General features: G+C 38.5%; 1 protein-coding gene across 2 annotated transcripts; it reads right to left on the bottom strand.

Annotated features, from left to right (window-relative positions):
- Positions 1-378: 378 nt before the first annotated feature.
- atad5a (ATPase family AAA domain containing 5a) lies at positions 379-11,988 on the bottom strand. Of its 2 annotated transcripts, none has more exons than XM_046834653.1 (22): positions 11,600-11,988; positions 11,352-11,422; positions 9,501-11,263; positions 9,161-9,389; positions 8,927-9,065; positions 8,753-8,831; positions 8,377-8,558; positions 7,997-8,160; positions 7,750-7,897; positions 7,263-7,607; positions 7,003-7,099; positions 6,829-6,911; positions 6,600-6,739; positions 6,214-6,379; positions 5,863-6,039; positions 5,573-5,779; positions 5,409-5,473; positions 5,142-5,322; positions 4,893-5,059; positions 3,956-4,797; positions 2,733-2,891; positions 379-1,126 (listed from the first exon to the last, which is right to left on the bottom strand). In XM_046834653.1, exons 2-22 carry the CDS (start codon positions 11,403-11,405, stop codon positions 1,048-1,050), a joined length of 5,466 nt encoding a protein of 1,821 aa, XP_046690609.1. In that variant the 5' UTR covers positions 11,406-11,422; positions 11,600-11,988; the 3' UTR covers positions 379-1,047. The 2 variants fall into 2 exon arrangements, with proteins under 2 accessions (XP_046690609.1, XP_046690610.1); XM_046834654.1 differs by having other exon boundaries at positions 6,835-6,911.
- Between the last annotated feature and the right edge of the window lie 36 nt (positions 11,989-12,024).

The following is a 12,024-nucleotide window of genomic DNA, read 5'->3' as shown; positions in this document are numbered from 1 at the left end:
TCATGCCATAATCACACACGGAGATCACATTTTTTCATTCTGATTTTTGATGTGAATATTAACAGAAGCTCTTGACCGGCACATGGGTGCTGAATAATTATCCGATAGATTACCTTCAAGAATCAATAAGTATTCCTAAAGTGAGTGGTAAGTATATAAGATTAAAAAAAAATCACATTGACTTCCCTGTTTTGAAAGATCCTAGTTGAGAAGGATGAAGTTGTAAGCAGACACTTGATGTAGTTCATATTTTATCCACATTCCCCTGAGCTGACTTGAAACTAGTTCGAAGGTCAAGCTGAATAATAAAATATGCTGAATACTGAACTCAATATTTAAATACATTCTTTTAATATTTAAAAATAATGCACAAAAAAGCATGAATGTAATTTTTATTACAATCGACCCCTTAGGAAAATGAAATAAAGACATGCAAATACAGAAGACATTTCCTCCCGAGACACTTATCCTTAGTCAAGACTGATAAAACTCACTTGTGTGAGAGGAATCCACGGTAGTTCAGTCAAACAGAAATATCTACAAAAGGGTATGAAGATGCAGGTTTGGCTGTAAAAATATGCTCATTTATTGTTTCACTCAATTGAGAGATTAAATAAAGTTGCACTTGTAAATATTAATACTAATCAAGTGATGTTTAATTGTACAGCAAAAAACAAAAACAGTGATTTTGAATTTTAGTGCCATATAAAACATTAAAGTTAGTGAAGAAGGCACTGAACTACCAGGGTAGCCATTACAGGTCTCTAAAAAAGTTTGCAGTGTTATATACATTTTTGTGGTGGAAACGTTTTCTGACAAATTTTAATTACAAATTTATTACTTTATAAAAAATATGATAAAAATACAAATCATTAGACCTTCCACACAGAGTCAGATATTTATATATAAAAACCAAGAATATCAAAAAGATAATCCACCCACACAAAACCACACATGCTATATTGGATTATATTATAGATTACTGTACAAATGCATATAAACCAGCTGCCATGAACAGGCTGCCTCAGCACAGTGTGATCAAATGATTCAGGGAAAATCTGAGGCGAGCTCCTGAAGAGTGCTTTTAGGTAGATCAAGGTGAATGCCTTCAAGGTAGTGCATGAACCTGTAAGAAAATGCAAAAGTCTTAACACCAGGAAAATTTTTTTGGCATGTCTGTTTACATCAAAAACAATACTTCAAACCCCACACCCCTGCCTCCTATTCTCATATAGTGTGTAGCGTTATTCAAGATTGTGACAGATTTAGAATAGCCAGCACAAAGGAATGTGAAATCTCATGCAAATTCAGTTTATACCGAGAGATGTGAAACCCACATCCTGTCCTTGAACATAAATAAAAAAGAAGTCATCTTGAGGCGTCATTGTGTAGAACCTCACATACTTATGTTTATATGCAAGTTGCGTAAAATGAATTTGAATAGTGAGTAAAACATAATCCGACTATGTTTACAGTAGAAGTTAACAGTAAATGTTGTAGACCAAATCAAAGTGGGTAAAGACAAATTTAACAAAAGACAAAAAAAAAAAAGCACCTGCTGTTTTCTTCACCCATTTGTGAAGGAACACAACCACATATATCAAAGACTATTACAAATTGTGTAGTCATGCATGGGGTTTATATATTTATATAAAGTAGTTTCAGACACTACTGTAACATAGTACTAAAATAGAAAGAAAGCATACAATTGACCCCTAGTGGTCACTACATACACATACTTATTTTTTAATTTATAACTTTAAAGGATTCTGCACCATTTATAAACTTAAATTTGCTTATCAGCCAGAAAGATTAAAATAAATAAATAAATAAATAAAAACCCTGTTCAACCTCAGCAGGGTTTTGGTTGTTTTTTTTGTTAGTCAATTCAACCTAAAATTGGTTATTTTATCATCTATGTTTTATACAAATTGTTTACATCAATCACTAATAGATGTTCTAAATTATATGGACAAAAGCATTGGAACAGCTCACATTTCCAGCTATATGTGGTTCTTTCACAAACTTGGAGACACAATTGTACACAAAGTGTCTTCACTTGAACTAGGAGATCAAAACCTGTTAAAGCATTATAATCCTCCTGTGCACAAAGCCAGCTTCATAAAGATATTGTTTACATGGTTTAGAGTAAAATATTTTAAATGGCCTGCTATTGAGCGATCTGAACTCAACCCTAATAAATAGCTTTGGAATAAATTGGAAGACTGATTGCACTCCAGACCTCCTCACCCAACATCAGTACCTGACTTTAGCAACACCCTTGTGTCTGAAAGAGCACAAATCTCCACAACCACTGTTTAAAGTCTAGTGGAACAGCTTCCCAGAAGAGTGGAAATGAATACAACAGGACATGGGGACTAAATGTGGGATGTTCAATAAGCACATACAAATCATATGATCAGCTGTTCACAAACTTTTGTCCATATATTACGTTTACTGCTCCTCAACAGTCATGTACACTGTAATCCCTACTTTGGAAAATCAAAACAATGTAGGGTATATTTTATTAGTAAAAACATGCATTAACCAAAGCTACAAAAACGTCTTTCTACAAAACTTCCAGCACCTTCAATAATTTTAACAGAATTTGAACTAATATATCCTTAAATACATCTGATTTTGAATGCACAAAGTTTTCCCAGATTTCAACTCTGTGATTTAAATTCTCTCAAAGTAGATCTAAGAAAAGTTATTACTCTGAAAAATGTTACCTGCGTTTGACCTTGCCCTGCTCCCTCAGTTTTTCTGATCTACAAATAGCACGCAGAGAGGGCAGGTAGTCCACAGCTGCTGCCACTCGGTTTCCCTGAGTGCTAAACGATCGGCTAGTGAGAAAATCGTTCATCACCTCCCTCCTGGTGTCCATCACCCTGTAACAATGTTCACATGATCAGAAACACATATCACATCTCTCACTGCTGTTTGATTTATAGCAACCACCTGTATTTGGCGTATACGTGCGATTCTGGCTTTTCACAATCATTTTTTCTCTTTGCTCTTATACTTTATAATGTATATCTAAGGCTCTGTAACAGGAATCCATCTGTTGCTTAACCATGGTCTGAGAGCCGAGTAGTAAAATATCACAGTGAATCAAACAAGAAAAATGTGGTAGAAGAAAAAGAAAGAGTTCTCCAGTTACTTTAGTATACTAAACAATAGCGTATTATGGAACACGCGATCACATGCATGTACGTAAATTGTTTAGCTGTCTTATCTGTTCAGAGTCCATGGTACTTGTCAAACATTTTAGCACAATAAAACAATCTCCTCACTCTGATAAGTAATTTATTGCCATGAACTAATCACTATGGTCTAAATATTAAATCCTAACTCTTGTTCCTGTTTTATAAATATCTGCACATTCACAAGTCTTAGGCTACTATTCTTGCCTAATATAATTCCCTAAGAGCAAAAATGTTTGACCACATCAATTTCAAGTAACCCCTTTTTATAGTTATGAACACACTTGCACTCGAGTGAGTCCTTTTTGTACTTAAAGTTTATGCTGGTGTTTATTTAATTGTGTCAAATAAATCACAAAAACACCAGTTCACCAATCTCTGTTACAGTGGTCTAGGGTGATTCTATTAAAGTCATGTTTTTTTATCTAATGCTAATTATTTATTTTGCTAATGTCCCTTTGTGTTTGCATATCAATGACTGGTTTGTACGAATCCTGCTATGCTTCCTTTAATTTGTAGTTATTTGCATTTATAATGCTTTCTTTACTTGTATCACATTTTATCTGCATACCACATGCTTTTCCACACAGTTGTTCTTAAAACAGGAAGTAACCAGAGTTCTGGTGTGACATCTCCTGCGATAAACACCATAAATATGTCCTGTCATACATGAGTCTATGATTGTGTAGTATGTCCTGCTGCAAATGGAAAAGAAATCCTACTCATGTACACAGTTGCCGTTCCCTCACCTGGGTTCAAGTAGTTTGCTGTGAGATAGGTCGAATCTCTGCCTATGTGAAGCTACATGAAGTGTAAGATCTTCCACAGTCTCGGTCTTAAGCGGCTCCTCCAACTCCTGGACTTTATTCCAGACTTCAGAGATCCCAGCCTTACATTTATGAAAACTCATACTCCCTAACACTATTTGGATTTCTTTAGCGTTAAACTCATTTATATGACCATCCCATTCCAGACGAACATCATCAGTCATTCCACACTTGACCTCTGCTCCTGCACCAGTGAAATCTTGTGGTCTGCACGCTCCCTCTGCTTGGGGAAGCTTGTAGTGTAGCGATGAGTCCACAAATGACATATGGTCCAAGTATTCAGCTAAAAAGCTCAGGCACTGTGATACACATTGACTCTTTTTCCTTTCAGCTTCAGATAACTCAACTCTCATTCTCATAGGTTTGTTTGCTGGTGGATCTTGAGCTGACTCATCCTGTGCTGGTTTTGTGTCAGAGCTGAGCTTAGGCAAAGACAGAAAGCCATCCTCTGAATCAGAGTCTGAATGAAGAGCATGTTTATTGTCAATATACAGCTGCTTTTTTCGCCTCATTCTACAGGACACTTTGAGAGGGCTCGTATCATCTGAATGTTCTTCCTGCTTTACTACGTTGCTGTGTTTAGACAAGAGCACAGGCTGTGCTTCTGTGTTTGATGGCAATCGCTGTCTGTTAATGAGGTCTGGCAGTGGACGTGTGGGCAGACGAATCAGCACCTCCATGTTTGAATAAAGCAAATTTACACCTCTTCTTTCAGCTTCTGAGAGAAGATCTAAGCATCTCACATCCATAGCCGAAGGTTCTCCCTGAAAAGCAAAATGTATTAGTATAAGTACTTAATGTACAAACGTGATTTGCCAAAGAAATTTCTAGAACGGTTAAAGAGAACTGTGTAATTTACCATTAACAAATCTTCTATTCCTTTTTCTTGACGAGTGTTTAAAAGTCCCAAAAAAGACTCTGTGCATCCAACATGACAGGGTGGTACATTGGCTAGAGGCAGCGCACCACCAGCCGCAACATTTTCCACTTTAGCAGCCTCTGTCTTGACCTGACACTCAGATCCTCCTAAGCAAAGACAAACAAGGTATTTAAAAGATTTGTCATGTTACACAATTAAATCTTATGTCTAAGCATTACATGTACTTACCTGACTGTAAGATGGGACGCGTCACCTGGCGTCCTCCCCCACTGCAGGTCCAGAACTGCAGGTGCAGGAGGCTTTGCCGGATGTCACATCTGTTCCAATGCAGCAAACATGACAAGTCCTGCATGTCCGTCCTCACATTTTCCACAAGACACAGCAGCTGCAGGTAACTTGCCACATTAACCTGGGACATAATGGAGCCATTAACCACATACTAAATGCACAATCTTCAGTAATGATGCTGGATAATTATACGGCAAAAAGGCTCACCAAAGAAGGAACCTTAAAGTGGATTTCATCAAAGTAGCCATCAAACATTGAAACGAATGTAGGATCTGAAAAAGAATAGTTAATTACTATATAGTACTGTATACTGCAGTATATTCCATCAAAGACATCACAGCAAACCAATTATGACCTATTTGAGCACTCACCGCTGGTAGTTAGGATAACGGGTCTTTTAGTGGTTGCCATAAAGGTTTTAACTGCAGCCAGGAATCCAGAATCATCATCAAATATGACATCGACCTCTTCGAACAAGATGAGGGAGGTAGCCGTTCTCTTGTTTTGCTCTTCGGAGGAAGCTTTTTTTTCTTGTCTCTTACTTTCAATCTGAGTGACTTTAGATGTCTTGGAACAGCCTTTTCAACAGAAAACACTCACTTTAAATATTTGTTCTCTATCACATGAACACTAAAGTGATTTGCCTGCATAGAACACTTACTTGTTTGAGCCTTTTTGTCCTGATTAATGTCATCTTTGCCTGTAGACCTTCCACCCATTTTAAAGAAACTAGCCAACGATTTTGGTGTCAAGTTTCCTTTCCTTGCTGTAGAACTTCGAGGGGATTGTGGTGGTTTCCTGGGTGATGACACAACTTGTCTAGGAGAGTTCACCTTCCCTGTGCCAAAAAAATAAAAATGGAATAACAGACTCTAGGAATTAACACTTCAAACCAACAGATCTAACATGAAATGAAGAAAATAATAATATGAAGTGGAAGTGAGAAAGTATATAAATAAACATGTACATGAAACTCATTCAGTACGTTTTGGAATGTGTAACTCTCACTTACGAGGTGAAGGTTTTGTTAAAAGACTACTGCTGTTGTAATTGTTGAAGTAAGTGGGCTTATGAGCATTGACCCCTTGGATGTCTACTTGATGAGACTGGGTGGCCTCCTTCAACTGTGACAAGATCTGACGGCCACTACGCTGAGAGGAACAATTTACCTCAAACACCTAGAGCAGAATCAAATAATTAGTGTCTAACAAAAAAACACTCTATTAGAGTTTTTACAGGGTCTTGGTTTCATTACTATAGTTACAGTGCATGATCAGACATTTACCTCACCCCCCGGTATCATAGTTGGTATATTACATTTAAATAGCAACAACCCTAATCTTTGTTGTGTTTGTAACCCGAACCCTTGTTAAATTTATTACACATGAAAACACAAACCTTAAAGCCAAGCTCCTGTGCACAGGCATATACAGCTGCAGTTTTGCCTACTCCAGTGGGGCCTGTGATGAGCAGGGTGTTACAAAGCATGTCCTCTGCATCCTCTAGCCCTTCGCTACTGTCCCCTTCTAACCAGGAGTCTACACAGGCACACAGGACAGTCAGGAATACACAGGACTCAGACAGACATTATTCTAAGTTCAGTCTCACGAACTGCAGCGTCATTTACCATTACCATCATCCTCTTGCTTTTTCTTCTCCTGCTTTCTTCTCTCTTCACGATCAGCCCGGAGTTTCCATTCCTTCAACCAACTAGTTATGAAAATGATAAAGCATCAGTCATATATCATCCTAATTTATAGTAATCCTGAATAAATAATTGATGGTTCTGAACAGCACAAACCTGTGCAACTTTCTAACAGAAGCTGTGTTTCCGATGATGTCACCAGAATGCTGTGGCTGGTACTTCTCAGTCCAGGGCACATCCTCAATAACACAATCTGGGAAAATGATAAGCAAAAAACAATGAGGGAAAAAAAAAACTCAAAAGGAGGAAGTCAGTCACAATCAGTAGAACATGTAGTGACTGTAAAATAACTTTCAGCTTATCTAGTACAATTTATGGAAGAGTTTAAAATTGGACCAAATATATATTCCCTTTACCTTGGGCACATGTTTCTGAAGATGGAGAATCGAGTATTACAATAATAGGATCACACTGCTTCTTGTCCTCTGTGGGTTTGGGCTCCTCATCAGTCCCCTGTTTATTTCTCAGTGATCGCCTTCTTCGGCCTGAGCTGCGAGTCACCGATTCAGTGGCTTCTGGTGTTCCCCCACTTGCAGAATCTGGGCTGTCCAAAACAACAATGGCCTCTTCCTCCTTATGATCAGACTTTTGTTTCTTGGCTAGTTTGCCTGCTCGCCCTCCCTCATCGACACGTTTACGCTTTCCACCGATAGTCTCAGTTGAGTTCACAGGGGGAGCTGTTTTAGACCCACACTCAGGTTCTGAAGAGATTAATCATTGAAGAAACAATTAGGCAAAAACAGTCACATCTTAAATCCTTCAAAAGCAACCCGTTGCAGCAAAAAAAAAAAAAAAAATTAAAAAATTAAAAAAAGACAAGGTAGATGAATAGTGCATTCTTACCTGCAACAGCACCCTGTAAATATTCTTTGTATCTCTTTTGGAATCGAGAAAAAAATCTCTGGACGGGGAAAGAAGGATTGGATGCAGTAATTTCTTCTAACAATCGCTCTTGAACAGGTTCTGTAAAACTTTTTCGCCTCCCAGAGACCTGAGAAAATTACAAAAAGGGGAGTTATTCTAAAACCGTATTAGCATCAATTAAATTAACAGTAAAAATGCCAGTTGACAACTTTCAAAACACACATACAAACACACAGCCTCCCACTTCTGTGCAGGTTCTCTGAGCAGGAACAGTGAAGTTTCCTGCACGGTCCTCCAATGATGCAATTGGGGTGGATGGTAAATGATAAAACTCCTTCAGGCATGTCAAGAAAGGATTTTCAGGCCAGAGAAGAGTCCACAAAGAGCAATCTGTCCATGACAATAACAAAACAAACATTTGTAACTAATAATAATGTTTTTAGTATAGCCTTTCTCACATATATATTACAGCACAGTGAAATTCTATTGATTTCTTGAACCCTAACATTAAGATCAGTAACCCCTACCACAGCACCGTAACCACTGCGCTACCACTCTCCAATGATATGTGATATTTAGACACAGTGAACAGGAGTGTCAATTTACCCGTGGGTCTCTGTTGCACATGAACCACAGACTGGAATGAAGTACAGGCCTGAGTATACGCCTCTCTGTTCGCCGTCACCTTCGCGATCTGCTTTTTAAAAGATTCAGGCAGGCCACTTTTCAGAAACTCCTTCTTTGCCCGGAACTGCTCGTCATCTTGCGAGTTCTCTGAACCCTCACGGCTTCAAAGGTGATAATATATATAGTTAACAATTGTAATTTATATAAAAAAAAAAAAAAAAAAAAAAAATATATATATATATATATATATATATATATATATATATATATATATATATATATATATATATATATATATATATATATATATAAAATACATGTACATACTTTAGGTAGTCTAAAAGTATAAAAATACCTGCTGTCATCAAGTATAGAAATAATCGCTGATGGTCTCTGAGATTTTCTTTCCATGGACATGGGGGCAAGTTTAAAAGCTAGAAAGTACAAAAGCAAATCAGAATTTGAACAAGTAATAACTTAGCAATAGAAAATGCCAAACTGTACAATGGGTATTGTTTAAATACACTACCTGGAGAATTCTTCTGTGCTTTACTTGAAGGTATATTTTTGCCTAAAACATCGTTTAGACTGCGAAGCTTTTTCTGATTGTTGATATTTTCTGAAGTCGCAGGTGCAGTGTTGCAATCGTCCAAGAACACAACAGAATCCTGAAAACAAAACATTAAAAAAACCACAATGAAAAGCATTGAGTTAGAATTTACACAGACTAAAAGCTGCATTTAAGCCTAAATTTAAGCCTTACCTCATCCTCACAGTAACTGATTTGGTTTGATTCCTTGCTCCTGGTAGAGCGACGCACAGCAGGCTTCTCCCCTGCAGCAGTCTGTTTACTGTTCTTAAGGGCTTTGGCTTTCTGTACCAACTTTTTAGCCTTTTTCCTTTTCTTCAGTGAATTTGAATCCTGAGGGCTTAATATTTCAAAATCTCCAGTTTTGGTGGCGGAAGAAGGAAACACCCGAGTGAATCTTATTCTGACCAATAAAACGAGAGACACTGAATTAATTTTGATAAAGTGAAAAAAAAAAAAACAATATCAATCATAACTAACATTCAAACATCAAACCTGATCAGCTGAAATATACCTGATAGGGCTCCCATGTTTGTTGGATGGAGAGAGCATCTCGGCCATGTAAACATTCTTTTTGTGCCTGGTAGACTTTGGAGTGGATGCTTGAGTTACATCATCTTGGCATGCTGCAGATGTTTCGTCCTTCTTGTGGCTTCTGGTCTTGCGAGGGAATGGATTTCTTTCAGGTGTAGGTGCTGCCTGTCTCCGTGTCTGATCTCTTGTAGACCTTCGAAGCTCCTTGACACATTGCTTGCTACTGCCCTCGACAGAATCACTCTTGTTTTCTATCTCTGTCAATGCTAGAAGTTCGTCTTGGTTCGGAGTAACTGGTACTTCTTCAGATTGGTCCGTCTGCCCTTTCTTCACCGATTTTTTTCTACCTCTCTTCTTTCCAACACAGTCAGGTTTTTTTTGTTCTGTACACTGTTCTGGTGTGGTCAGGTCAGGACTGCTCTCATCCTCTTTCTTTTCAGGTTCTGCTGTCTCAGAGGCACTTTCTTCAGCTGGCTTCAATTTGCTCAGGACCTTGCTGGTTTTAACTTTAGATCCATCCTGACTAGGCTGCTTAAATGCATTCATAAACTGTTTTCTTTCTTCTTGTGTGCATTTAGAAGTGGAGTTGTATTCAAGCACAGCAAGCTCCAAGTCTTCTTCTTGAAGAACAACATTAGATTTTCTCTTAAGGTCAGGCAGAATGCTGGTGTTCATTTGTGGGTTATCAGAGGACGACTTTTTGCTATCCTTTACCTGGCTCTCTTTTTTATTCCTAGTAAATATCGAAGCCATTTTTAACTGAGGACCCTTGACTGCCTCATAATCAGGGGAGATGGGATGCACTTCAGCTTGAACCATAAGAGTTCTTGGTGATACAGCAGCTACCGAATCAATTACATCCATGCACGACTTCACGTCAGAGCTTTCAGCAGCACAGGTGTCCGATTTAGAATCGGCAGCAACCTCGTCTTCGCTTTGAATCTGGCTCTGTAAAAAATCTTTGAAGGACACAGTGACAGTGCTGCAGTTCAACACTGAAGTTTCATCCACATTGACCTCCATGCTCGCATCATGCAGAGACTGCTCGTGCTCAGTGGTACTCAATTCACTCCGGCTGACTTGAGCTTTTCTGTTTCTCCTCATCGCACACTTTTTAACTCTACTCATGTCTTCTTGAGGCGATGCGTTATCTTCATTTAAATCTTCACCCTGGTTGTGGGTAGCTAAATTCTTACTTTTAGGATTTTGCAACCCATCCTTTGCTTTTCTGTCATCTGCACTGACGTCCGCTGCATTCCTGCTGTCTAGCGGTTCTTCATCTAAACAGATTTCGGTGTTTATTGGGGAGAGTCGGGGTGAGGTATCGCTGCCAAACGAAGGCAGGCAGCCTTCTTTCTTCATTGTTGACTCATCTGGATTGTTTTCTAATATACAGTTTTTCGAGAGCACATCCTGTTCCTCCTCCTCTTGTAACTTTAGTTTTTCCTTGGGTTTTCTGGTTCGTTTTTGCCTCTGCACTTTACTCGCCTTAGGACAGGCCTCCTCAAAGCTAGGTGACTGAAGCTCTTTGGTTTGGAGCGGACTTGCCTTTTGTGAAGAGGTAGTTTTTTCCTGAGCGGGTGGCGTTTTCCGAAAGTAGTCTATGAAGCTGTTTGATCGAGGTGGAGAGAAAGGTTTATCCACAGGCTTGGGTAAAGGCAAGAAGTAATTTGTGATGGTCTTTGTTGCTGCTGGTGGTGGCGGCGACAGCGGTTCTTCGTCTTTTCTCAACTTCTTGCATGGCTGAACGTAAACAAAAAATAGTTTTATATATAAAGAATTATAGTTTTATAAAAATTGTTCAACATATTCATATATAATGATGCCCAACCTGAGTAACCTCAAAATCCTCAATAACAGCTGCCATAGCGACCAGTCCAGCCATGTCTCCAAATTACAGATCTGTACATGGTACAATAATAAGAGGGAACACAGATGTCATTATTCATCAAAATTGCACTAGTTTAGTGATTATATACGTAAAGAAATGCAGAAATTCGTGAATGTCGATTGTTAAAGTGAATCTCCAGTAGGTCTATTGTGAAGTAAAGCAGAGCCCTGGAGAAAAAACACACTCACCTGTGTTTCTCCCTACAGCCAAACCAGTAGAATGCATTGTCAACGTCTCCAGAAGTGCAGGTGAAGTTAACACGTGTAAATATTAGTAAAACGGTGCCTAATAACTAACACAAAAAAACAAAAAAATAAACCCTCCAACTAGCCGGACACGTAATTTCACTGACTAGCTAACTATCCCTCAATAACAATGACTTCCGTTCTACAGTTACCGAAGAACAACACTGTGTATAAATAACCGCACACAAATCCTCACAAAACCAAAATCATTTTAGGGGCAAAAATAACAAAAAATAACAAATAATTTACTGTGAAACACAAAACTGAACCAGTTCCTTTTTCCCGCAAATGGCGCCAAACAGAAGCGACCGCTTTCACCGCGCCAAATCCACCAATCACAGCACGTTTCGTCATACTCCCCAAAGCGG

This window comes from Silurus meridionalis, chromosome 22 (assembly GCF_014805685.1).
Source record: "Silurus meridionalis isolate SWU-2019-XX chromosome 22, ASM1480568v1, whole genome shotgun sequence".
Taxonomy (NCBI): domain Eukaryota; kingdom Metazoa; phylum Chordata; class Actinopteri; order Siluriformes; family Siluridae; genus Silurus; species Silurus meridionalis.
The sequence above is the reverse complement of the archived record's forward strand: the minus strand, read 5'-3'. Positions and strand labels throughout refer to the sequence as shown.